General features: G+C 44.8%; 6 protein-coding genes across 6 annotated transcripts; 3 read left to right on the plus strand and 3 right to left on the minus strand.

Annotated features, from left to right (window-relative positions):
* Positions 1 to 1,715: 1,715 nt before the first annotated feature.
* Positions 1,716 to 2,246, plus strand: GGI43DRAFT_383394 (uncharacterized protein; the record flags this gene model as incomplete). The annotated part of the gene is made up of 1 exon (XM_083203382.1): positions 1,716 to 2,246. The coding sequence occupies one exon, from the start codon at positions 1,716 to 1,718 to the stop codon at positions 2,244 to 2,246; it is 531 nt and encodes a 176-aa protein (XP_083060735.1).
* Positions 2,247 to 3,144: 898 nt separating this feature from the next.
* GGI43DRAFT_403931 (uncharacterized protein) lies at positions 3,145 to 4,669 on the plus strand. Its single transcript, XM_083205854.1, has 4 exons — positions 3,145 to 3,416; positions 3,472 to 3,677; positions 3,736 to 4,286; positions 4,346 to 4,669. Exons 1-4 carry the CDS (start codon positions 3,400 to 3,402, stop codon positions 4,610 to 4,612), a joined length of 1,041 nt encoding a protein of 346 aa, XP_083060736.1. The 5' UTR covers positions 3,145 to 3,399; the 3' UTR covers positions 4,613 to 4,669.
* Positions 4,670 to 5,154: 485 nt separating this feature from the next.
* Positions 5,155 to 7,946, minus strand: GGI43DRAFT_403933 (transcription factor domain-containing protein). Its single transcript, XM_083205855.1, has 5 exons — positions 7,754 to 7,946; positions 7,527 to 7,698; positions 6,745 to 7,459; positions 6,088 to 6,686; positions 5,155 to 6,034 (listed from the first exon to the last, which is right to left on the minus strand). Exons 1-5 carry the CDS (start codon positions 7,785 to 7,787, stop codon positions 5,728 to 5,730), a joined length of 1,827 nt encoding a protein of 608 aa, XP_083060737.1. The 5' UTR covers positions 7,788 to 7,946; the 3' UTR covers positions 5,155 to 5,727.
* Positions 7,947 to 9,026: 1,080 nt separating this feature from the next.
* On the minus strand, positions 9,027 to 10,028 carry GGI43DRAFT_422586 (DUF1749 domain-containing protein; the record flags this gene model as incomplete). The annotated part of the gene is made up of 3 exons (XM_083208130.1): positions 9,027 to 9,333; positions 9,405 to 9,622; positions 9,687 to 10,028. The coding sequence occupies 3 exons, from the start codon at positions 10,026 to 10,028 to the stop codon at positions 9,027 to 9,029; spliced, it is 867 nt and encodes a 288-aa protein (XP_083060738.1).
* Positions 10,029 to 10,314: 286 nt separating this feature from the next.
* On the minus strand, positions 10,315 to 19,172 carry GGI43DRAFT_367666 (uncharacterized protein). Its single transcript, XM_083202486.1, has 2 exons — positions 10,691 to 19,172; positions 10,315 to 10,638 (listed from the first exon to the last, which is right to left on the minus strand). Exons 1-2 carry the CDS (start codon positions 19,031 to 19,033, stop codon positions 10,465 to 10,467), a joined length of 8,517 nt encoding a protein of 2,838 aa, XP_083060739.1. The 5' UTR covers positions 19,034 to 19,172; the 3' UTR covers positions 10,315 to 10,464.
* Positions 19,173 to 19,533: 361 nt separating this feature from the next.
* On the plus strand, positions 19,534 to 24,631 carry GGI43DRAFT_403937 (P-loop containing nucleoside triphosphate hydrolase protein). Its single transcript, XM_083205856.1, has 3 exons — positions 19,534 to 20,002; positions 20,077 to 23,063; positions 23,127 to 24,631. The coding sequence occupies exons 1-3, from the start codon at positions 19,793 to 19,795 to the stop codon at positions 24,391 to 24,393; spliced, it is 4,464 nt and encodes a 1,487-aa protein (XP_083060740.1). The 5' UTR covers positions 19,534 to 19,792; the 3' UTR covers positions 24,394 to 24,631.
* Positions 24,632 to 26,692: the final 2,061 nt, after the last annotated feature.

A 26,692-nucleotide genomic window follows, 5' to 3' on the forward strand; every position in this document is an offset into this window, starting at 1 on the left:
TCTATTTTTACTTCACATTTTGGCATTTTCAACGCATATATACCTAGTACCTTAAGCCTATAGGTAGTTAGCGCAAACATATAGGTACTTTGTGAATCTTCAGAGCAATTACAACAAGTAAATCTATACAAGTTCCGAATTTGTTTTATTATGTGATTTATAAAATGCCTCTTTTGATTTCTAATGAAATAAATTATGTGAACCTTGGTACATGTTTTGATTTTAAATAGCACCTACTTATCTTTGTTATTAATGTTATGAGTTATGATGTGATGGACAGTGATTCGAGATCAGGGATTTGCTATCCGCTGTATAGTATAGATTGAAGAGACAAAAGACGCATCCATAGGCAGATTTCACGCCGTCCAGTCGATGTTTCTGGAATATATAAAAATATATATATCTTTGTGTGTGTGCGTGAGTGTGTATATGCATATACCTCTTTATGTAGGACTTCTTAAAAAAGAAATCTATACTTTTTTATTAAGATTTTTCATTTATTTTCAACGTTTAGCTTTCCATTAAACTTTACCTACTTCATTCCATATCATAGCCTATAACTGGCCCGTAATATCTGCCGTGACAATATCCAGGACCGAGAATACCTTCACCGGCATGCGTGTGACCGTCAAAACAACTCGCCCATTCGATGAGATGACTGCCCGGCTTTACGATTCTGTTGGCACTCTCTCGAATGCTGGTTGGTCCTCTATCGCCGCATACCTTGAGGGCCCCTCTCCCACCAAAGAGGGCTTCACTGCACTCTCAAAGCAGTATATTGGCCCGGAGCTATTCATGTTGTTCTGATAAATTGACCACAGTCTCTGGACACCATTGTATGGTATTGATCCGGGGCGAAGGATTAAGAGGGTCATTCTAGGAAACCCAATAAGCGCAGCTACAGTGCTAAAGCATGAGCTGAAAGTAGGGTTAGCCACCCCAACAAAGATACTGATTCTTAAGAAAAAAAGCGGTGTGAACACTAAGGTTATGTTTCAGCTATTTTCAACATTGGCTACAAGAGTAGAAAGAGACGAGGAGTTGGTGAAAGCGAGTTTGAACCTGGATGACAAAATTCAGCATTTGGTAGATCATATCACTGCCTGAACCAACCCATTACTATTTAACCATAACTAGAGGTTCAATATTAGACTAAGGAGAGCATTCTATTGTTAAGATATATGCAATTGATCTTAATATTACTCTCAAAGAGAGTCTTCTATATATCGGAAGACAAATTTTTAATAGATGTTGGTGAACGTAACGGACGAGATAGGCGAGATAAGCAAGCAGCAAAATACTAAGCAGAACCGCAAAATAAATATGCACATACATTACCATAAGTGAGACGGTATTTTTTTTTTTTTGGTGTGTATTATTTCCTTCTGTGTGCTAATTATCTATCCAGACCAGGTTGCCACCCACTGGCTTGATAGAATAATCAAGCCTCGGCACGCCACTAAATAAGCCACTAAATAAGCTCTCAATGCTTGCAATACAACAATCAGTGTTTCAGTGGAATTATGGGTTACGTGTAATATCTAGGATAATTATCATATTCGTTTTTAGTATATGACCTCGGTCAATTGGAAATTAATGTTTATAACAGGCTTTATAATAGGAGTATTGAGAGTTGCTGGCATGTATATAAAGCAGGTCGTAAATCCAAGTCAAGTAATTTATAATAACATGAATGTTGTTTTCTTTTTCGCAATATGTTAACCCCTAGGACCTGTCTCATCCATAGTGGTGTTTGGGATCACTCTACTCGACAGGTTCCCGTGCTCTCGTTTATTGAAAAATATTGTAACAAGGTCGACTCTCTGGAAATAACTGGCCCATTCCATCATTGGTATGCCCAAAGTTGCAATTTCTACAACACGAATGGGATTGTATATCATGGAGGTGATAATACCTGGAATTGGATGAAAGACTTATTTGGACAAGTCATTGCACTTCATCACGAGGTGACCTCAGTTCGACTATTCGATGCTACAGAAATGGATTTAGGAGCTGAAAGAGCCGCTCAATGGGTTATCTTGGAAGCACATACTGCATTCACTACGAAGGGCCAGCTCTCATCGTATGGCCCTATTGTTGTTCCAAGATCACTTATGTTCCTTATTGGCAAGAGCGAAGTTGAAGGCCAAGGAACAGATGGATGGCAGATACTACAAGCCAAGGTTTGGTGGGACAGTGGTGAACTAGAGCGACAGCTAAAGGAGAGATCTAAAGTCAACAACTAGTAATAGCCGGTACTGTACAATATCTGAATTTAGCTTCACTACAAAACTGAAGTCCATAAATTTTACTATTGTTAAGTAACTCATTCAAATAATTTAAAATTAAATACGCTTAAGTCTATTCTTTTTTAAGAAATTTTTATTTAATTTGATTAACATTTTACTATTTAATTTAAGCTAACTCTTTTTTAATAATTTAATTACCCTAGAGGTAATGATAACTAGGGTCGTTAATATCTGTCAAGCGCTCTTTGCGTTTTTATTGATGTCACTGCCCAGTACGAAAGCGAGAATTTTCAAGTCCAGGTATGCACACAAGTACGCACAGTCGAATATCGACACGTCATAGCACGGCACAACGGTGAACTTAAAGCCAATCTGAATGGCGTTATTCTTAAAGAAGAAATTATTCTTCCATTACCGAAGAATTTGGTGTCGATGAGGAGTTCACAATTCCTGGAATGACTTGTTCTTAGTGAAATATTTCCGTCACTTTGACTTTAAAACTAGGTACTAGTTCCAATGCTGAGATATTAATACGTCCATATTATCTCTGTTTCTACAAATAAATCTAAATAACTCAGACCTGCAGTTGTGTTGCCCTTGGAGGTCAAGCATCATTTCCAATCGGCTTCATATTCCGTATTTATAACTCACACCCGGCTCACTATGTTATATCTATGACATGAAGAATTCGTCTAGATTTGAAGGCGCAGCGTGGAATAAATAATGCAAATATCATTCCGACATGGCTTTGTGCTCCCATTGTGCTCATAAATTTGCAGACGTTCTCCAGTCAATTGGCTATTAGCGGCCCGCGGAGTTCCCTGGGAGCCCCGGAGCTTGTCCAAATGAGGAAACCCGTGACGCCACTCGAAGCGATAATAGCCGCAACACCTCTGCTATCTCGCTGACAAGCGGAAACCCACGAGAAATCGGGGAAGCCAGGTCAAAGGTTAAGCCGTTTAATTATTGTTGCTCTTTGCTCGGGAATACCATTGCTTAGGAAGCATGTGAGATTATAAATAGGAACTGCCTTGGCGGCCAGGGCAGTTGACCTACTCATTACCAACGCCAACTACCAACTTCATACTTAAAAAGGGCATGTGATCCGTGAAGGACAAGTCGCAAATATCCATCTTACTCAACATCAATTATGACCAAGATATTCCTGTTGGTACAACCACTCTTGAGGCCCATGGATTTAGCTCACATGTCCCCCATCCAGTACCGGCGCTTCTGGCTATATCGGCGGCGACTTCCTTCACCTGCTGGCCAAGTCGCACCCACAGTACAGAATCCGAGCATTAATCCGGGATGCGTCTAAGGGTGAGGCTATTAAAAAGACGTATAATCAGGTGCAAATTGTTCCTGGCGAACTCGACAACACGGATATTATCGCCCAAGAAGCGAGAGATGCCGATATCGTTATTCGTAAGTCGGGACATACCATCTCTACCAGAGACGCCTCTGATAACTGTCATTATTTCAGACCTGGCGGCGACTGGTCATTTGAAGAGTGTTCAAACAATCCATCAATCTCTGTCAGACAAGCCAAAAGGCCCAATCCCGCCTTACTATATCCAAATATCGGGAGCTAGCGCATTGGCAGTCGATGAACTTACCGACAAGTCGCGAGTCTCTGGTTCGGGTAGCGACGTCATCTATAATGATTTCACTGGCATCGAGTCTATCAAGTCGCTGATTAAAAGGTACCCAAGCCGTGCTGTAGACAACTACATGTTCTCAGTAGCAGAGCAGAACTCGATTGTGAAGACGGCGGTTGTTGTCCCTCCGATTATCTACGGACAGGGCCGCGGACCTCTCAACCAACGCAGTATTCAGATTCCAGGGCTAGCCAATGCAACGTTGAAGCGCCAAAGGGGTTTGCAGATTGGCCCTGGTCAAAGTCGATGGGGTAACATCCATATTGCGGATTTGAGCCGTATCTTCCTCTGCTTAGTTAAGAAGGCAGTTGAGGGCGATGAAGACAGTAATGTCTGGGGAACTAATGGGCTCTATTTCACTGGTGTAGGAGAGCTAGTGAGTCCTTTAATGAAACTTGATTGTCCTTCCCAATATTCTGACCCATTTGGCTCCAGTCCTTTGGCGAAATTTCCAAGCGCGTTGCTGCCGCTGCACACGACCTGCACTTGATTCCAAGTAGTGAAGTTGACGAAATCAGTGGAGAAGAAGTAGATCGCCTACTCCCTCATGGCTCTGTCTTATTCGGGACAAATGCACGCTGTGGGGCCCAAAGAGCAGAGAATATTCTAGGTTGGCGGCCAGAGAATAAAAGCTTGGAGCAGGAGATTCCGTTTACAGTAGCCCAGGAGGCTCGGGCTCTCAGTTACAAAAGTAAAAACTAGATTTTTATATTTTAAAACAAATATTGCTTCCTTAGCAATAACTTTTGTGATATTAAAGCAACGTTTTTACAGTGAAGAATCCTGCGAGCGTATCTCATAAAGAGTGATTAGTCCAGATGGAAAATTCCTTCAAAGGGTTAGTATAGTCTTCTTCAAAGATTTGATGCACTCTTCGTCAATTATTGGTGGTTTTGCTCCGAATTCCACATTTAGGTATGCTCCGTGGAGTTCAATAGCAAACCAAATGATCCACTAGTTCCCGCGAACAATAAGTGGTTAAAAGTTGCCGGACAAATTAGACACATTACGTTTCCTTTGTAGTCTAAAAATCACTAGATGGAAGCTTTATAAAATTCCACAACTTGAAGGAAAATATATAAAAAGAAAATTGAATAATATTGTAAATATAAAAGATAGCATATATCACGTCTCATGCTTTCATTAGTAGTTGAATAACTGTTCATGGCTTACTGTGAAATAAGGCCTATAGCTAATTTTTAGCAATCCTAATAGTCTATTCCTCACTGTATCTCGCTATAATTAAAATATGTTATACTATTAGGCAGTTTATCGGTATGGGTGGGCGTTCGGAGACTTTTGGCTTAATCAAGTGTACTTGTTGTTACTGAAAGCAAATTCTATTGGGGGCCTTTTTTTTAAGCCTCGAACTGAAACTATATTAGCTTCATTATTGACAAAATTCAGTGAATATTACAAAGAGTAATGGTGTATGAAATCTTGCTGTATTCGGTGCTATTTCCAAAGCAGGAATATTGATTGGGGACGGCTTGCCCTTTCCTTCCCGTGTGAATCCTTAGCTATAGTGTAATGTTCACCATTAGATACTATAAAACACGGTAACACAGGTAAGTTTGCGTCCGGGATTTGCGGAAGAAAGTGAAGATAGTAGTGAAGATAATAGTGTAAGCTGGATAAGAAGGTGATACTCGATGACTATTACCCCAACCCCAGAGCTTGGGACTCAGGCGTCATCACTGGTTACAAAATTGCCAGCCAGCTGCAGGCATTTTGGCAAATCGGAAGAAATGACAAATTGCCCGATATCGCGAATTCGATGAATGTAAACCCTGCTGAGCATACTTTTTTGCGAACAACTACATGTAAGTCAAATCCGAATCCGCCCACAGTGCAGCAGGTGTGTCGGATATCATCGCTTCCTGAAATTGAAATGAATGCATATGGGCTAGCCGTTTAACTTGCCCCCGAGCTCTACAATCCAGCTCTTGAGCAACTTGGAGGAGAAAGAATGGTTCTGGCGAGACCTTGGCATTCATCTGCTCGAACATGCCACGTATTCGAGCAATCAACTTCCAATCTGATACGACGAGTTGATGATCTGGGAACTCTATTATGTTGACTAGTAAAATGACGAGGCCGGAGAGATTGCAACATGCATGCAACCTATATGGATAGTTAGCTAGAGTGTTTTAAGAAGGACAAGAAAAGGGACTAACCAGACTGAATACTCTGTCTCTCTGCTAAATACCGATAGCTCCAAGCCCAGTCTGGAGTGGTGAACGCAATCATTCCACTTACTGGGCAATTGACTTATTTCTCCATGGTTAATTTCACCATCTATACCATCGTCGCCAGACTGGATAACAGAGGGAGACAGGTAACATCGAACCCTGTTTATCCACGCCTCGTCGAAGGCGAAAATGCCATAAATCCTGTACAAGCACTCCAGATGCCTATTATACATGTTCATTACCAGATGGATTGGTAGGTATGAGAACCGCTGGAGTAGGCTGTCCGAGCTCTTCAGTTCTTGTGGTATTGCGTTGCGCCAATTGGACAACAAATATTCGATGCGCAATAACATCTCCGATCGCTGCTCTAGAGTCAATCGTTGGGCTGTCCGACTGTAGAGAATGTTGTGAACCCTGCCCTGTATGACTGCAAGTTCGGCGCGTGCGCGTAGATAGTTGAATCGTATATCTCCAGTGTGCGATTTTAGAACGCCTAGGTTGTCCTCTTCGTCTTGCTCCGGTAGCCCAACATCTGTTTCGGCATCGAACTGGGTGTAGGGCGCCTTTGCACGAAGAGATAGATCCTGTTATGGGAGTCAATTTACCACGACTTAATTCGAAGAAAAGGATTTAAATCCATACTTTGTCCAAAATATATGCGATCCAAAAAACACGACGCCTTTGTGCCGATGTGGCCGTATCGTCGGCCATCTTTGCCGAGGGTAATCCCATACTTTGAGCTAGTCGAATGGCACTTCCGATCAAGACAATCGCAAGCTGTGGATTTGTCGTTCCTTGGAAAAGGATCACCATACCGAGCAAAACCTGAAGACCCAGGAGATCACCGCTCCACGCCATTAATTCAGTTGTTACAGACTGTACGTTGCGTATACACCGGGCTAGGTTTGGATTATTAATGGACAAGTCGTCTATCACGCGGTACGTGATAGCGAGAACAATATTGATCGCAGCCCAGGGGACGAGAGACTGTCGTGGATGTGCCGAGTACCACTCAATAGTCATACGCATAAATGTCGCCTTGTCAAACAAAGGCATATAGCAATTGTATTGGTTAAAATATCTTTCCAGGACTAGTAGTATCTCATCCAGGGGCGGAAGCTCAAGCTTGCCGGTATTCGCCATCATAGCTCCTGTGGGAAATTGTGGCGAGATCCCGAGACACGGCAGTGTTGTGGCTTCGTTCCACATGTCTAATGCATTGTACACTACTATCTCCGGGAAATTCTGGAAGTTCAACTCAGGTGTATCATGATTTGGGCTGTTTGTAGCCTTATCGGCTGCGATCCGGTCCAGTCGTGACTCGATTTTGGCTAAACGTGACTCGATCGAATCATCTCTGTTTGCTATCAACCAAACACATTCACTCCTCACAATCCAGTTTGCAAGATTACATCGTTACCTACCGTGATTCCGTCGAAGATGAATTAGATGGACTCAGTTGAGGAGCCGGTATTTTGCTTCTACTCGTGTTGGTGACATCGGTGATTCGGCAATCGACGCTGTAGAGTTTGCAGTTGGAGCATGTCGGCTTCACCGAGTCGCACTTAATTTTTCTGAAAACGCAGAAGTCGCAGGCTATAGTATTGGGTTAGTAGATAATTTTAGAGGTGAAATATCTAAGGTTCCCAACCTTTACGCCTACGAGCATAACTGGCAGCATTCATGTCAAGTCTTGTGGGCTATGGTTGGCTGAAGGGTGAAATTTGAAACAGCGAAACAATGCCAAACAAATAGTGCGTCACTAGTGAGTATGTTTACTAATCCCGCTGGTTACAAAGGTACAATCACTGTGACCTCACTCTGGTCTCAGTCGGGGCAACGAGAGTACTTCTATAGGAAAATGACTATTTACGCAACACGAAAATGGAAATTAGCATCATTGGTTCCGGGTCGTCAGATCACATCAGATTTTGCCTAGTCAACGCCGGTTACGACGTGATCTTCGTTGTCCGCGGCGACCTACAGCGGGGCTTCAAAAGCCTTCGTACAAACACCATTTTAGCCTACCCGGAACCAAAAGGCAGGGGAAAAAATATTACACATATCTCAACCAATATAACGGCAACAGGAGGGACAAGAGGTACAAAGTTGTCTCCAGAGCTTTATATTAGCCTATTTGCCAAAAGATAGGCTACCAACGTGTTTAAGGTTGATAAATGACACTTGGAGACTGATCAACGCGCTCGGGGTTTGAACTTCAGAGACTACCGCTATAATAATATGAATATTCAAATTTAGCTTGGTTATTAGATATAGCCAGGGTTGCCATATTAATCAGTAATCTTTCGTCTTTCGTTTCGTTACTACGATTAATTTCGTATTTCGTTAACGAAAGATGAAAATAAATAGTTTTCTTCACTTTATTGAAGAACTAAATTCGTTTTCTTCAGCCTTTTAAAAAAACTAATTTATTTTCATATTCGTTTTCATCAGCTCACTGAGTAAATTCGTTATTTATAATTAAATTAGGCAAAATAAGCGAATAAATCTAGCTATAATAGGTATAGTAGTTATTATATTAGGTATAGCGCTTGTAAAAGATGAAAATTAGTAATGAATTTAATAACGAATTTCGTATTTCATTAATAGTAATTGAAGAAAGACGAAATACGATTTTTTTTCATATCGTATTCGTCAGGCTAATAAAAAAACTACAATTAATTTATTAGTAACGAAAATAATTCGTTTCGTTTTCTTCAAGGCACTGACGATACGAATCGTTACTAAATGGCAACCCTGGATATAGTTGTAGTATCATTTAATAGTTCATATAAAAGCTATTATATAAATTTCATTATTGTTAGGTGATAGGTGATTCACATAATTTAACACCGGATATTTTGACTCAAGCATATTCTTTTCAAATATTTTCTTTAAGTTAATGGAGGTTCTATTATCTGTTTTCAAGCTAGCGTCTCCAAGAATTTAATAACCCTCTCCCCTAACCATTCACGAGCTGAGTCTCGTCGAACAGTATGGCCAGTGTTTGGTATCAAATCTGACAAAGAGCTAACCTGAGCTCCTGCCTGCTGGTAGAGCTTATTTAACTTTTTCTGGTCCACGTTTCGTGGTACATTCTCATCCTTTTCTGAATGTAGCACCAGAACAGGCTTGTCGAAGCGGCTCCATATTGTCTTGACCATGGTCTCGTCCAGATCAGAAGAAAAAAAATCCTCATCACCTCTACAGCAAGGATTATTAGTAAAATGGCTATAATTTAATATGAATCTCACATGATTCTAGCGACGAACCCTTTTGCCAATAATGATCTTAGCCTGTACGCTGAAACTGCAGGGCCTAGCGACGGTGGGATGACCTCTTTGGGAGCAATGTGGTCTGCTTTACCCGCTGCAATCATCTGTTCAGCAACTTGTACGCTTTTATCCGTATCTGGAAACTCAAGCTTAAATGCTTCGCGGTCAGAGATTGGTGCTTGCAAAATGAAGCCGTCGACAGGGCTGCTGTCATGCTTGGCGTAGTTTGTGTATTCTGCACAGTCCTATATGATGATTAGTATCAAGCCGGACACCCTGTTGATAGAAAAAACAAAAAAGAAATTATACCTGGCAGCCAGTTGAGTGGCCAAAAAGCACCACTTTGCTCTTTCCAATAGATCTCAAATACTTGACAAGCGTGGAGATGTCGGCAACATCATCAGCGAGAGACCCAGTGCCGAACCCAGAAAAAGAGCTTCTTAAGCGAAACTCAAAGAGGGAGTAACTCAGATCCTTTGCCTCTTCTAGATGTTTTGCAACTGTTCGGAGATACTGCACAGAATGTGGCCCATCTCCTAGACCGCCAATGAAGACGATGGCATTCTTGCGCCCGGCTGGGCCTGTTTCGTAGGCTGCATAGCCAGGACGGTACGGGTGGACTGTAACTGGGAAGGGGGCATTGGCGTTCATCTTGACAATGAGAGTACAGCCTGATATGTCTCTTGCGGGCAGTGTTGGAGATGTGCTTTTAGGTTTTGAATCAAACGAGTAGATGCGCATTGGGGATGACACGGCGGATTAAATACCCCAGCCAGTGTAAGCTGGAGCAAATCCGCTGAAAAGCACTGGAGGAGTCGTGGGAGTGTGCATGTTAGGCGCTGGGGGTGTCTTTAGGTGTGCCGTTTAGTGGGTCAAAAGGTCCATAGCTGATAATAAATGATTCCCAGCACGAGACGGGAGACTTTTGGGAAAGTTGCAGGCTTGTTCGTATTTTAACGTATTACGGAAATTAGTGGCCGTAAATGCCCGGTGAGATGATTTTTTAAAATATGTATACACATATATATATTCATTTAGCATAAAATATCAACCAGTGTAAGCGCCCAAATAGCAACAGTACAAAATATCAAAGCTCAATATCCTCTATCTTGCGCAAAGGGCTGGCAACAATTGCGCTGATCGCCTTTCCAAAAATACGAGCTATCTCGCGCTTCTCATCGAGGCCGACGAAACTCGGTCGAAAGGTCAACTTTACCATAGTTCTGGTGGGCCCATCGCTTACGCGCACGGTAATATCATACTAACACATCATTGTTAGTGGTGTACTTTAGCAGTCGAACTGAATGTTATACCTCATTTGGATCAAAGGCATCGAGATGATGTACGGACAAGCCATTCTGATCTCCTTCGACCCATGATCTCTGAAAACTTACTATGCTGTTGAAAAGCGCCTTCTTTTTAAGACCCAGCATGTGGTGAATCTCTCTCAGAGGAAGATGTTGGTATGGCAGACTGTCAAGATAATCTTGCTGAGAGGCTTTCAAGACCTCGAGCACTGGTGCTGAATTTTCAAGAGAAATCAGGCATGGTGCCATACTGATAAGAGGGCCGAAAATCTGGTCGACGTGTGGAATGGGAGCGTCTCTTCCAGAATTGGTATTGCCAAAGCAGGGTGACAGACTACCGGTGTACAGTCGCAGAACCATGGCCCACGCAACCCGGATCAATGTTGCAGTTGTAATCTCTGACGTGCTGCAGAACTCTTTTATAAGCGCATTCGATTCAATGGGAACTGGAATATTTTCAAAAGCAGTTGAATGTTGGCCAGCTGCTGAAGCTGGCAAAATACAGGGCTTGAGATTTTGGAGACGTCGAGACCAGAAATCAGTAGCGGCATCCTTGGGCTCCGACTCTAGATACTCGACAAAATATCTGTAAGAACCGGTTGGCCTGTGAGACATATTATAGGCTGCCCGGAGACTTTTCCAGAGAACTTGTAGGGAGAAACCATCCATGATGGCGTGACTTATGTGCAGCTCTAAATGGGCTGTTGTGGCATTGATCTCATGTATGATAAGATGGTGCTGCAATTGTCCAGGCCCGTAAGTCTCACTTACCTCGTGCTGAAGCTTCCACTGAGAAGTTGAGTCCAGTCTTGCTTTACGAGAAATAGAAGGTTCTGGATCCTTGAGCACAACGTGAAATGCGCGCTTCCGTTTGCCGCTTTTGTTGACTAGAAGAGATCGCAGAAGTGCATGTTTACGGACCACTTTTTTCCACGCCATCTCAAGCTTCGAAATGTCTAATGTTCCTGTCCCAGTCCCTATCCTCACTTCAACGGCAAATTTGGCTCTATAGTTTCGTGGATCTCGAGCGCAGGCTGCTAAAACTCCTTGCTGAAGAGGGGAACATGGAAAGATATCCTCAATATCGCTGTGTTTGACACCAAGTCGGCTTAGTTGATATTGGGAGAATTCAAGAATCTCGTCGTACGTTTGGAAAGCCAGTGGGAAATCTGTAAGGGTCCAACAAGGGTTCATTTTAAGAAGCTCTCTCGACATACTAGTTAGTGTATCACGCAAAGTGTCGACCCAGCCACAAATTTCGCTTTGATGGTTCATATACTTATTGTAGGCGACCGATAAAACCATTGAGCCTTTCTCTACTCGTGCTCCAATATCGAACAGTGCAAATCTTTGAACGTCCAGACGGGCAAGAGGATCACAGCCAGGAGGCAACTGAAGCTTTTCAAAGAATGCGTCGCCCTGTTCTAGTTGCTGATAGATTCCAACATAGTTAAACAAAATTTCCACTGGAAACTGACTAGCAAACTCGGCGGCTCCGGGGCCATCTTTGCAGAGATATGTGAAATTTGCCCATCCGCTCTGTGGTTGGTTGCGCATCAAATCTTTCGTTAAACGTATTACATCTTCTAGACTAGAATTGATGTCACAAGCCACCTGCACGGGAGACATCGTTGTGAACCAACCAACAGTGTCCGAGACATCCACGGCGTTGTCCCATGGCTCACGGCCATGGCCCTCATTTATAACTGTCGGACTCTGGCGAGTTGGGAATCTCGACCCAAACGAATGAATGATTGCCGCTATCATGAGCTCTACCGGCCGTGTTCTGAATGCATCATTACATTCACCCAGAATAGCTGACGTTGCTTCGATATTGAGTGCAAAGCTCCTGGTGAGAATGCTGTCGGACTTGTTTGAAAGCGAGTCCACTCCCCAGTATTCAAGATGCGCCATCTTTTGTTTACCCAGATCGAGCGGTTGCGATTTCAAGCTGGCCGCAGCATAGTTTTCTTGTAGTGATATCCAAGTCTGAAAGTCTAGGGAGACGGAGGACATATTGATCTTGGAGGTCAGAATAGACTCTAGATCATGCAACAACACTCTCCAAGACACCAAGTCAATCACAAGATGATGTATAGAGAGAAACAATGCCTGATTTTCACCCTCATCAATAACACAGGCAGCAATCAATGGGCCATTCATAATGTCAAGGCGGTCGCGACATTGTGCTATTTCATCAGCGACAACATCTTCGTTTACATGTTTAGGACATATGTAAATTGACCCGGAGATATCTTGGCTGATTGTTTGTTGCCATGTTCCCTCATTATCTTGGTAGAACCGCGCACGCAATATGCTATGTCTATCAACCAAAACTTCAATTGCTGCCGCAATGACAGCGTGCGGCATTTCTGTCTTCAGACGAAAGAAGAAGTTTTGGTCATAAGGCAGATTTGGAGACGGCTGGAGATGCATGTAGAGATTCTGCATGGGACTTAACGGGAAAAATTTGCTTGTGTCTTTAGGTGAACGGACAACATGGCTTGTAAGAGGATAGGCGACAGCTGGATCCGCTGCTAGCTTCGATATGGTCTTGGTACGCAAGACGTCTGCGCTGCTGATGTTTATGTGGACAGCTCGAGCTAGAGAAGAGACTTGCATCGCAGTGATAGAGTCACCACCAAGTTGTAAAAAGCTATCATTAACGCTAATATCTGAATCATTGACATTGAGAACTTGTGCCCATATATGTCGTAGCTGAACTTCTATAGGGGAAGACGGCTCCTGTTTAGATTTTGGCAAGCTTGTACGTCGTTCTGCGGCCAGTTTTGCCAAAAGTTCTGACCCAATCACGCGGAGATTCTTGCGATCGGTCTTTTCAGTGGCTGTCATGGGCATTTCTTCAAGATGGAAAATTGCCACTGGCATCATATACGAGGGTAGGCGTTCAATGAGAGCTTTCTCAACGTTGGGCTCCATGCCATGTGTTATTTCCATCATAGAAGAATTGGTGTCTGCATTTGTACTGGCTTTTGTAACAAAGGCTACCAGTACTGGATTGGTATTGCCCTCTCCGCTCGATATGATTTCTGCTACAACCTGGGCAGCATCAGCTACACACTCCTTGACATGGTGCTCGACTTCTCCAAGCTCAACCCGTTGGCCGCGAATTTTGACTTGGTTATCTTTTCGCGTGATGTAGTTTAGGGTGCCGTTATCATTGTAGCTGACAAGATCTCCCGTCTTGTACAGACGACCGTGTCTTCCTGGGCGCTTCTTGTATCCGTCGAGTAGCCAGAATGGGTCTTCTATGAACACAGCATGTGATTTCTCTGGGTTTCCTAGATACCCGCACCCAACAAGTGGACCTTCTAATAGTAGCTCACCAACTTTGCCGATTGGAACCAGGCGATTATGATCCTCGGCATCTACAATCCAAGTGATATGCCCCAGCCCGCGGCCAATATGTGGGTTTCCTTCACCATCGCCTACATCGCTGTTGATGGTACTGACTGGAGTGCATTCTGCTGGGCCATACGCATTGACAAGCTTCACGCCAGCGTCCACCCATGGAGTAACATCATCTCTACACAAAGGCTCACCAATAGACATAATTGACTTGAGGCAAGATACCTTTGTTGGATGTAAAGTCCTCAGCACTGAGGGAGTAAGAATGATGGAATCTGCCTGCATATCGTTGACGGACTTTGGTAAGTCACTCTTTCGATCTTCATCATTGGGGATGCAAAGACAAGCGCCAGCAGCGAGCGTATAGAGGATAGCAAAAATAGACATATCAAAGCTATATGAAGCAAAGTCGAAAACTCGCCAGCTCTTCTCGTAGGCAAATTGCTTGGTCTGGTGATGTATGGCAGAGGCAAAATTTCTATGGCTGATCTGTGCTCCCTTGGGCACTCCGGTGCTGCCAGATGTAAATGCAACATACAGAATTGAGTCTGGCGTCGGGCTGCTCAACTGCCGTTCTAGCTGATATTCTAGATCGGAGGCTAAACTTGCTGACACGGCGATGACCGTTTTAGCGAGTCGTAGGCTCAGACTATGGCAATCTATAGATGAGAGGATAATACGAGCATTGACTTGCTGTACGATGATCTGGAGCCGCTGCTCAGGAAGTGCGTTATCGAGAAGAACGAATGTACCTCCCGCCTTAACCACGGCTAGCAGTGATACAATAATCCACGCCGACTTCTCAAAGCAGAGCGGAATGATATCGCCAGATGATAAGCCATATTCCTGTAGTCGCCATGCCAACTTAGAGGAGAGGCGATCCAGTTCCTCATATGACATAGTGGCGTCCCAAGCATGAACAGCAGGCGAAGTCGGACTAGTGCGGGCTTGATCTCCAATCAAAGTGTGAACACAGCAGTCTATCGCTTTCGGCAGACCTTTATTCCAATTCCATATTCTCTCGATATCTTGAGCTGTCATGATGTCGATTTTCGATATCTTTTCAGATGGACTAGCCATGCTCAGTTGGAGTAAGACAGACTCAAATGATTGAACAAGGTTTTGGACCCGCTGAGCTTCCAGTATCCTGGAATCGAAGCCTGCATGCACTGTAATGCCGCCTGTACCGAGTTTGGCCTCGATTGTGAGGGCATATGTATTGAGTTCTTGGTATTCATTCAATTCCCACTTGCCTAGAGTCTGTTCCATGGGATTGATATCTGGCTGGACAAGCAAAAGAGTCTGAAACTCGCAGGCTCGCCGACAGCCGCTGCCTAACTTAGCAATCGTGCTCAGCCCAGATTGCTCATATGGAATCATTTCAATGGCTTGATTTTGCACTGTCTGTAGGTAGTCTACAATCATGGAATGTTTGTCCCATTGAACTCTTATTGGAACAGTAGCGATAGTCGGGGCGGTCATTGTCTCAATGCCAGGTAATGGCGCATTTCGTCCGGACAACAGAACACCGAATATGACATCGTTGGCATCGACCCAGCGACCTACAGTCAAGGCCCATGCGGCCCGGATTAGCGAAGACATGGTCACCTTGAGAGATTGGCCATTGGGCATCAAAATGTTCCATCGAAACCTTGTATCTATTGAAGACTGGCATATCGTTGGAGCCATTGGCGGAAACGGTGTCCCGCTATAACCCTCTAAGAATCCTAGCCAATATGATTTGGCCAACTCCGCACTCTGTTGATGTACATAATCAATGAATTTGTTAAATCTAGGCTGAGAACTCTGATTTTGGCCCTGATAGACTTTTTCAACTGAATCAAGTATCAGACGCATAGACCACCCGTCGTAAAGTGCATGGTGAATTGTCAATACAAAATATTTATACAGCCCAATCTCGTCTTTCACTAGAGCAAAGCGCACGAGCGGTAAGCCTAGCGTCATTTGATGGGCTTTGTCTGCTTCCAAATATTGGTCAAGCCCAGTGGCTGTGACGAACGAGATAGGCTGATTTATGACTACTTGAAGGAGTTGGCCATGATTGGGTGCTATAATTCTCGTGCGCAGGATTTCGAACGCCTCAGATACCGTTCCCCAGGCTGTGCAGAACCGATCAAGGTCAATGCCTGACGCCAGCCTCAGAATGCGTTGGGCGACATAGTCACCCTGTGTTACTGAAAGTGAAAAAAGCCCTTCCTGAAGCGGCGTGCATGGGTACATATCCATAATGGCGCCTTTTTGAATCCCATACTGTCGTTGCACATCATCAATTAGGAGCTGCAAATCAGATCCTTGAGGTAACAGCTGGAAAGAAGGTATATCAGCTAAATCGTGTAAGGATACCTGTTGCATCTTGCTTGCCACTTCTTCTAGCGCCGACGAAGGGCCTAGAATATCCGCAACAGATAAATCCAGGCCAACTTTTCGGGCTTCGGCAACAACTTTCATGGCCCCGAGAGAATCGCCCCCAAGCTGCACAAAAGTATCGTCTAAGCCGATGCTTGAAAGCTTGAGATGAAGCACTCGACTCCAAAGCGATTGGATATGCTGCTCATTTTTGGTGCTCGGCTTTCGCTTAGGAAATAGACTTGTGGTCCGTAGATCTGCCAATTCCTGGAGAGAGAAGGAGCTGCCAATTGCTCGCAGTTTCCTTCTATCTATCTTCCCAGTTGGTGTGGTGGGTAGTTTTGGCATGGTGAAAAATAGTGTGGGTATCATGTACGAAGGAAGATTCCTTGCCAAATGTTTCTCAATATGTGGTGTGATAGATAATATTGTCGCTTTATATAGGTCATTCGAAGCTGAAACCGATGGAAACCCATTTCGTTGAGTGAATGCTGCGAGAATAAAATTACTCGCTTTTTCCCCTTGAGGGCTAATAACATCAACCACCACTTTCTCGACATTCGCAAGGGCCTCCTTGATTCGATACTCCACTTCCCCAAGCTCGACACGCTGGCCACGGACTTTGACTTGCGCGTCTTTTCTGGCTACATAAGATAAGCTGCCGTCCTGATTATATCGAACAAGATCACCCGTCTTATACAGCCGTCCACGTGTTCCAGAGTGCTTGGATGGATAGCCTTCCAGCAGCCACCGAGTATCATGGATAAAAGACTGTGCGGTTCTCCCTTCGTCGTTCAAATAGCCAAGCCCAACAAGGGGGCCTTCTAAAAGTAATTCACCCACGGCGCCAATCGGCATCAGACGATTGTGATCCTCAGGGTCGACCACCCATGTTACTTGCCCTATACCTTTCCCTATTCGTGTCGCCTCTTCTGGTGATTGGGCGCCGACATTGAGCACGCTTCTAGGGGCGCATTCTGAGAGCCCTAAAACATTCATCACTCGTACTTTCCCCCACCAGACTTTTATGTCTTCAGTATGAAGGCCTTCACCAGAGAATATAACAAGCTCTACTTTAGGAACCAAGTCCGGGGTGATAAGTCTTGAAGCCGATGGGGTAAGGTGGATAACATTGGCGCGTAAGGATACAATGCTCTCTGCCAATCTGTTTCTCTTATCCTGCTCGCTAGGGATACAAATGCAACCACCTGCGGTAAGGGCAATAAATAAATTTGCAATTGAAGCAACAAAACTATAAGAGGAAAAGTCAAACATCCTCATCTGAGAGGAGACCTCATAGTGCCTCAGTTGATATTTCATGGCTGAAGAGAAGTTTCTGTGGCTGATCATGGCGCCTTTAGGTGTACCCGTACTGCCGGACGTGAATACGACGTACATGACGGAGTCTGGGTCTGGCTCGGGCACAAACAGCGATCCGCCAGACAGGTTGACAAAGAATTCAGAATTAATTATGATGACTCTGTCGAGCGATTGCATACTGACAGAATGGGAAGATATGGAAGAGAGAATAAAATCGGACTGTGTTTGGCGGGCTATAGTGCGCAGTCTCTCTTGAGGGAGGGAAGGGTCGAGGAGGACAAACCCACCGCCTGCTTTAAGTACACCAAGCAGCGCGACTATTGTCCACATAGACTTTTCGAAGCATAAAGGGATTAATTTATTAGGCCTGACGCCTAGTTCCACTAACCGACAGGCAAGAATGGAAGAAAGCTTGTTCAACTCGCTGTAAGTCAATTGCCCGTCCCATGCTTGCACGGAGACTGCATCTGGCTGCTCGAAAGCATTTCGTTCGATAACGGTATGGATACAAAGATCCACAGATGATAGGGTGCTACCATTCCAACTCCATATTGTTTCCAGATTATCGCGAGTTACCAGCTCAAGATCAGCTAGGATGGTAGTAGCACTAGACTGTTGTAATTGTTGGAAAAGAGACGCAAATTGTTTCAAAGCTCCCTCAACTAACCAGGGCTCGACGACAGTAGCGTCAAAGATGGCATTGATCGAGATTGATTCGGCATCGTGAAGGACATGTAGCAGGAGCGACTGGCCTGTCCAGCCAGTCAATGGTGGCTGGAAATTTCCTATTTCTCGCGTTTGGATGATAAGAATACTTTGAAACTCAGAAGCTTGGCGGCTATCTGGCGATATATTGGCGATGTTGTCAAGCCCTATTTGCTCAAAGGGGGCCATTTCACGACCTTGCTTATAAATGCTGTTCAAATAGTCTGAGATAGTGGAATCACGATTCCAGTTAATTCTCACAGGAGCAAGAGCAGTTCCCTGTTCGACAAGGCCATTTGTGCCATCAATGGAAGCATTTTCTCCAGATACTGCAACGCCAAAGACGACGTCGTCTGAGTTGGTCATGCAGCCAATAACCAATCCCCATGACGCTCGGATTAGGACTGGTATTGTGGCATTTGGGGGCATCTTCAGGTGTGTATATGTAGGTATATCGTAGTTGATGGTATCTTTGGCCTCAGGGCTTTGGTCAGGCAACTTGAGATGCGGAAATGTCGCAGCATTGAAGTCCGCCAAGGCATTTTGCCAGTATAGTTCTGATTGACGAGGATATCCGTGGACAGTCATGGTAGAGATGGAATTCGAAAGAGATACAGCGTAAGAGAGTACTGGTTGAACTCGATGCAACTATCAGGTCGGTAACGAAAGAACATAGACACAGTCACGCAAAATGTTCGTGTTAGTGGCAGGACATGGCTCATATTGTGGTGCTGGATTGGCTACTTTAGTTTTTATCAAGCATAGAACAAATCAGACCTCTCATACGTCTCAGGTGTTGCGTACAGGGTACCAAGCAGACAGACCAAGATACTTGGGATTACTTAGTCCATGGGCGAAGACCAGCCAACTGTAGAGCTCTTACCTGCACCCCTTGTAGAGGGGTGAACGTATACGTTACATGTATGGGGGGCAAGGATCGGGATGGGGGGCACGGCTCGTCTGACGTTGGCCCCTGCTGAGGATCTCTATAGTCCACTGTGGAGTCCGCTAATACCACCATAAGCAGTGGATCCTGGCGCCCGCACACATGACATTTCTTTTTTCTTCGGCAAGGACGCTGGCTGACTGGCCGGTTGACTGGCTGGCTTCATGACACGACGACGGACAAACACGCTAACAGCAAATTCTCGCGGCCTCGTCGCTTGGGCTGCGGCTCATCCCTTTTTGCTACTTTGAGCCGGGGACTTTTGGATACGAGGGCGGTGAACTCTAAGTCAATGGAAAGCAAGTGGGAACAGGGCTGCCGTCCAGCTTTTCACGGTTTACTATCCAACTTAGATTCCGCGTTTATTTCGTTTGCACTGAGTATCGTTTACGCTCAACGCAATGAGTGTCTCTGCCTGCTCAAATGACGACGCCTTTGGGCCAGCCGTTAAGGGCTGTAGAGGCAATTTTGATTTTACCGTCACCTTTGAAAAAAGCATACTGTCCATTTTGCCCAGCGCCTGCTTTGCCATACTAGCAGCGCTTCGCCTAGTCAGCTTGTCGCGACAGCCACACACAACAGCCAACATCTTGCTCCGCAATGTTAAAGTTGTGAGTCGAACGCCAAATTAAATACCATAATTACTATAGTACTATAGTAGTAGGACATGCTAACATTTGTATAGATCCTGCTTTCTGGCTTTTCCGCCACTCAGATCGCAGTCCTGGCAGTTCTAGCCAAGCACCCCGAAACTGCTGCTCACTCCCTCTCTCTTGGGGCAGCCGCCATCACCTTGCTTGCTTCGATACTTGGCATTGGACTATCTTACCTCGAACATTCTCGCTCTTTAAAACCTTCCATTCTTTTAGAGTCCTATCTGTTTTCCACACTGCTCTTTGACATTGTGCAAGTCCGTACAATCTGGCTTTCGCACCAGAGAACTCTATCCATCGTCTTCACTCTCGCCGTCGCCATTAAAGCCGTCAACTTCTTATTGGAAGCCGCCCCAAAGTCAAAATTAAAGGGCAACCAGGAACTCAAACATAGCCCAGAAATTACCAGCGGAATTTTCGGCATCGGCGTCTTCTCATGGCTCAATTCACTACTTTTCCGTGGGTATCGCGGAACAATCGCTACCGACGACTTGTATCCCCTCGATTCCAGCATGAAAGCAAGACGACTTCACAACAAGCTCACATCTGCACGTCCGCTGCAAGTTGCGACCGATGAACAAACTTTAGAATTAATCCCGCTAAAGAACCTATGCTGGGCACTGCTGGGCCCCTTTCTCTATCCAATTCTACCTCGCCTGCTTCTACTCGCGTTGAAGCTCTGTCAGCCATTCTTCATTCACAGCATGCTGGAGTTTTTGGGGGCGCCAGAAGAATTGCGCAATCAAAACCACGGATATGGCCTCATTGTAGCTTCTCTGCTCATCTACGCAGGCATTGCGATGTCCTCCGGAGTATACCAGTACTACAACCAAAGATTCGTCTACATGCTTCGCTCCACTCTCCACACTGCCATTTTTCGAAAGACTACCGAAATTAGCCTGGCGGCTGGCAAAGCAGATACAGCCATCACCCTCATGAGCACAGACCTTGACCGTGTCGTAGCTGGGTTTCGAGTTATCCATGAAATGTGGGCAATTACTTCGCAGGTAGCCATTGGTTGCTATCTTCTACAGCGCCAGGTTGGAGTTGCATTTGTCTCTCCTATTGTCATCATCGCCGTCTGCTGTGTATTGACGACGGCACTAGGCAAACCTATTGATAAGCGTCTTGGGTCTTGGATGACAGAGATCGAGAAGCGTGTCAGTGCAACTGCCACAGCAGTCGCCAAGATGAAATCGTACAAGATTTCAGGCCTTGCAGAGATTATGGGCTCAATTATTCAGAGCCTTCGAGAAAGGGAGATCCAAATTGGTCTACGCTTTCGTTGGCTTGTTATCTGTACCATTGCACTTGGTGCTGTGCCTTCAGCCTTCTCGCCATTCATAACTTTCGCTTTCACCGATGATTCCCGGTTGAACGTGTCGACCATCTTCACATCCTACTCATACATTATTCTCATCACGCTCCCATTCACAATCATTTTTAACAATATTCCGATCGTAATCGCGGCGTTTACCTGCATTGGGCGCATCCGAAGTTTTCTCGTTTCAGATCCAAGGGTGGATTTTCGTTTGTGGGTATCTCAAACTAGCCTGAAAGAGAGCGCAGACTGCTCACAAGAAGTAAAGGAAAGCGGCTTGGCTTTCAAGATTGAAGATGGAACTTTTGGATGGACACCCGATAAGTCAGTTTTGATCAATATGAGCTGCGAAATTCCTCTGAAAGCATTGACTATTGTGATTGGCCCCATTGCCTCAGGCAAATCGACACTATGCAAGGTTCTGCTCGGCGAGATTCCTGTTCATTCTGGCAAGGTCTCTGTTTTTCTACCCCACGGCAGCAAGGTTGGCTACTGCCAACAAGAGCCATTTCTCTATAACGAAACTCTCAAACACAACATCGTTGGTCGCTCCAATTTCAGCCAGAAGAAATTTGACGAAATTATTGCGGCGACACTCCTTGACGTTGACATCCGCGCTCTCGAGCGTGGTAGTGACACCATGATGGGAAGCGGTGGTTCTACGTTGAGTGGGGGTCAGAAACAGCGTGTGGCTATAGCCAGAGCGCTCTACTCCGAAGCTCAGACTCTCATTTTTGATGATGTGATGAGTGGACTGGATGCAAGCACGGCTTCTGTATTATTCCAACGCGTATTTGGACAGGACGGTTTCGTTAGGAGAAACGGTATCACTGCAGTGCTCTGCACCCACTCTGTCAGTCATCTGCCAGCTGCAGACCATGTTATTGTTCTTGGAGACAACGGTGCCAAGGCTGAACAAGGTCCTTTTGGGCAGCTTATTGAAAGTAGCGAGTACGTCCAAAAGCTTGACATCAAGACGGCCGTAACTACGGTCAAGGAATCGTCGGCTTCAGAGAAGAGCTCTTCAGAGTCAAGCAATTTGGAACCAACGTTGCTGGAAGATTCTGTCACTAAGCCACCAAGCTCAGATAAAGGGCCACCAAACAGCCCAACTCGCGGATTGGGCGATTGGGCTGTGTATAAACATTGGTTCAAAAGCGTGCGTCCGTTCTCAGCAATTTCTTTGGCTATTTGGGCCATTATCCATGGATTTAGTTCCAATTTTGGTGTCATCTGGTTGAACTACTGGTCTCAAGATTCCTTTGGTCATGAGCGAGGTTTTTACATTGGAATCTATGCACTGCTTCAGTCCATGTTCCTTGTCTCATGGATCCTCAGCGCAGTTGAGATCTTCATCTCCATGACCACCTACGCGGGAGCTGCCTTACACAAAGCCGCCTTGGATACCGTCGTCACAGCCCCCCTGAGGTATCTCACGACTACGGACGTTGGCGTCATTACCAATCATTTTTCCCAAGATCTAACTTTGATCGATGGCGACCTACTATTTGCTTTCTTCTCTGTTGCCCTCACAGCGACAGAAGCTTTTGGAATGATGATTGTCATTGCAACGGCCGCCCCATATCTTGCCATTGTATTCCCTTTTTTGTTTGCCACACTGTATATCGTGCAGCGTTTCTATCTCAAAACATCGAGGCAAATGCGACTTCTCGATCTAGAAGCAAAAAGCCCTCTCTAGTAAGTTTGACACTAGAACCTCAGGTTTCTTTGCTGGCAATTTTGACGGCTAAACATCTCCAGCACTCATTTCCTCGACACTACAAAAGGAATTGCCACCGTCCGTGCCTTCGGGTGGACGCCATACGACATTGCCCATAACGATAATCTGCTTGACAATTCTCAACAACCAGCTTACCTATTGGCCATGATTCAACAGTGGCTTCGTGTGGTCATGCAACTTATTGTTGCTGGTTTGGCTCTTCTGCTCGTCTCGCTGGCGACACAACTTGGCTCCAATGTGGGCCTGGCAGGAACAAGCTTGGTCAGTCTACTTTCATTTGGCTCTTCTCTTTCCGAGCTTGTGCAAAATTACACAGACCTGGAAACCTGTATCGGGGCGGTGAGTCGTTTGAAGACGTTCTCGGCCTCGGTAACGCCTGAAGACAGGGTAACCGATGACCTCGAGCCTCCTCCATCCTGGCCAACCAGTGGAGGCGTTGAGTTGAAACACGTATCTGCCTCGTATTTTACGGACGACGCAAGCTCCGTCGCACCGTCCGTGTCATCCCAGCCCACTGTGGACTTGGTCTTACATGATTTGAGCCTGAGCATTCCACCAAGACAAAAAATCGCCATATGTGGCCGTACTGGAAGTGGTAAATCTACTCTAATGCTACTCCTCCTCCGCCTTATTGACCCACTCACCAATACGGCGGAGGCATTGACGATTGACCAAGTGCCGCTGCCCCGAATCAAGCGTGGCACACTTCGACAGAGGATCATAGCCTTGTCCCAGGAAGCCATTTTCTTACCTGATGGAAACACCATTAAAATGAACATTGATCCGCGCTCCGAAGCCACCGAGGTTGCATGCCTGTCCGTCCTTGAGGTGGTCGGCCTTGTCAAGTTTGTAAATGGCCGAGGAGGACTGGAGGCTTGCATGAAGGCCGATGACCTTAGCATGGGTGAGAGGCAATTGTTCTGTCTTGCACGCGCCATCTTACGGAAAAGGATTAAAGGTGCTGAACAAGAAAGGGATGGAGGCGTGCTCCTGTTGGATGAGGTGAGCAGTAGCGTCGATCACGACACGGATCGACGCCTGCAGGAGATTATCAAGACTGAGTTTGAGAACTACACCGTCATTGCAGTGTCACATCGCCTGCAAACAGTTGTGGACTACTATGACCGTGTAATTGTCCTAGATGGGGGCAGGCTAGTTGAGTCGGGCACGCCACAAGCGTTGATTGCGACTCCAGGATCGTATTTCGGAGAGCTATGGAAGAACGGCGGTGTCAGATCTTCCGCAGATAGCACCGAGACAAGCTCAGCCACAGGGAGGATGGAATAAAGGCGCATGCCTACACAATTGCCTGGCTTGGGTATCACAATGACCGCGGGTCACTTTGTAGACGGATTCTCTTGGCGTCATCTATTCAATCAGCTGTCATTTCAATAAAGTTACCTTTTTAATTATCAAATTTTCCAATCCATCCTTTCTCATAGCTCTGGCGCGTTCACGTGAAAGCTCTCGCTACAAAATATCTACATACAAATGATTCAGTTTACTAAGCACAGCTCATTTCTTGTCTATGGCCTTGCGATAGTGCTTATTAGCGTGACACGACTCCTCTTTCTTATCCGCCCCTAAATAACAACCCGAGGCTAACACCGGGGCTAACACATCCGTGAGCTGCGAAGTGGTATTTAGCCCCAGTAAATTGTCACGCTATTAGAAGCTTATACTACAAAAGAGCCGATATGCTTATTTTTCCTATCCCGGTTAGGCGGCCCGGGAATGCTAAGCTTTTCTGTGCAAATAACCTTAATTACTCTGTATATCCATAATAACTGTCACTTCTCTACGTACAGATCCTTGCTCATGGGTAGTAGTCGTAAAAAATTTAGCACATAACCCTTGCTCATATTCGTAAAAAATTAGGCAGATACGTACTTACCGACTTTATACTAGCAGGGGGTAGATTCCTATGAAAATAGGCTAGTCTTGGAAATCCTATAATTTCGGCTTTGATGTAGGGACGTGCTATCAAGCTCCCATCCCTGACTATTAGGCTCCAAGGAAAACGGGGGGGTTACTATTTACAGTTAAGTGCGCATATGATATTAGTACTTCGTAAAGCACTAAGTACTTAAATGTACTTTAAAGCACTTTATATAGTAAAAAGCGATATATTTTAGAGTTAGTTAGGATTAGTGGTATAGGTTATTAAAATACTCAGGTACTTAAAGGAACCTTTAAATACAATTCACCATTTTTCTTGGAGCTTAATAGTCAGAGATAAGAGCTTCATAGTACCTCCCTTGATGTATTATGGTTGCGACGACCTAGTCTCGTAAATATGCGATCTGTTTTACGTAACTCGTTCCGCCACGATAAATGCTACCATTGTGATGATTGGCCTAACATAGGTAATCTCCCCCTTTTTGGTGGGAATGAAGGTATGACGGATTGTTACAATTATTTGGGATCAAAGAAATAATTTATGGGCTATTAACGAGACTTTTGTTAAGATAATTAAATTCTCACAGACAGGGGGATGTTACGTATTTACAAAAATTATAGTATCCCTATTTCATATAATTGGGGTAGAATACACTAGAATGCAAAAGTTCTTTTGTAGAATCAGTTTTCTAATGGGGTATTAGATAGTATGCTAGACGGATATCCTCATATGAAAATAGGCCAGTTTTCAAAGCCTTAGAATGCCTCAAATATAGACAAAAGACTGTGCTAATTCAAGTACATAAAAGGAGCTTTTATATATATAATGGTCTAATGAAACCCTGCACAAATTCCAGCCATAAGTTAAGTAGTGTGAACAATACCCGAGAGTACTGCCCTTTTACCAGGGGCATAAGCAGAGTATCCGTATCCGGCATAATAGAATCCTGAATCCTGGTGTCATGTTACTGTATTCTCGCTTGAGTCCGAGACACTATCTATATTCTACATCCACCCCCTTCTCCCTTCTCCCACTAACCACTCCCTACTATACGGAGATCTCTTAGCTTTTAGATTGGTGGGCACGGGACGAGTAAGCACTAGTTTTCAAGTGAAGCATGTTTTACAGTCCTCGGAACCAATACATTTAGACCTAATTAATACGAACGCGAAAAGTTGGACTGTTCAGGCTCTAGGGTAGCAGACGCTGGTATAGGATTCGGTAGTAAGCAAAACTAACATTTATCACTCTACATATCAGTCCAAGAGATTGATAAACTGATTGTAGACTCTTTATAACTAAGTGTAACTCATGCAAATTCCGAAAAAGTTGGTTGACACTTCTGACATTGCTTTTCATAGAGTTATCATCATCAATCATTGGTTTACCCCCTCTATTTGGAGTTTTCTGCACTATGGGTTCTCTGGCCACTCTTCATGATGCTAAAAGCTACTGGCGAGATATCTTTGCTGGTAGCGAACATGCCCCGTTTCCCGCTCTTCCATCTTTCATCCAACAACCAACTTTGAACGCTGTTGCTCATCACGAGGCGTCTTTACCCCTAGCGCAGATTACAATTGGCACACCGGTTGTGATTCGTGCAGCATGGGCTCTTGTCGCTGGTCAAATGACCAATTCAGAAGACGTTGTTTTTGGTCTTGTTTCTATGAACAAACCTGGCCAAAC

This window comes from Trichoderma evansii (genome assembly GCF_050947405.1).
Source record: "Trichoderma evansii strain SZMC 28006 chromosome Unknown GGI43scaffold_9, whole genome shotgun sequence".
Classification (NCBI taxonomy): Eukaryota; Fungi; Ascomycota; class Sordariomycetes; order Hypocreales; family Hypocreaceae; genus Trichoderma; species Trichoderma evansii.

Bases quoted from the DNA above. Each gene is read 5' to 3' on its own strand.
- GGI43DRAFT_403931 (XM_083205854.1), top strand. The intron at 3,678-3,735 runs GTAAGTCGGGAC...TCATTATTTCAG, and splicing joins AGATGCCGATATCGTTATTC to ACCTGGCGGCGACTGGTCAT. The intron at 4,287-4,345 runs GTGAGTCCTTTA...ATTTGGCTCCAG, and splicing joins TCACTGGTGTAGGAGAGCTA to TCCTTTGGCGAAATTTCCAA.
- GGI43DRAFT_403933 (XM_083205855.1), bottom strand. From the start codon at position 7,787: ATGAATGCTGCCAGTTATGCTCGTAGGCGTAAAG. The intron at 7,460-7,526 runs GTAGGTAACGAT...GATAGCAAACAG, and splicing joins TCATCTTCGACGGAATCACG to AGATGATTCGATCGAGTCAC. The intron at 6,035-6,087 runs GTTAGTCCCTTT...CTATCCATATAG, and splicing joins GAGACAGAGTATTCAGTCTG to GTTGCATGCATGTTGCAATC.
- GGI43DRAFT_367666 (XM_083202486.1), bottom strand. From the start codon at position 19,033: ATGACTGTCCACGGATATCCTCGTCAATCAGAACTATACTGGCAAAAT. The intron at 10,639-10,690 runs GTATAACATTCA...ATGATGTGTTAG, and splicing joins ATGCCTTTGATCCAAATGAG to TATGATATTACCGTGCGCGT.
- GGI43DRAFT_403937 (XM_083205856.1), top strand. From the start codon at position 19,793: ATGAGTGTCTCTGCCTGCTCAAATGACGACGCCTTTGGGCCAGCCGTT. The intron at 20,003-20,076 runs GTGAGTCGAACG...ACATTTGTATAG, and splicing joins TGCTCCGCAATGTTAAAGTT to ATCCTGCTTTCTGGCTTTTC. The intron at 23,064-23,126 runs GTAAGTTTGACA...AAACATCTCCAG, and splicing joins GAAGCAAAAAGCCCTCTCTA to CACTCATTTCCTCGACACTA.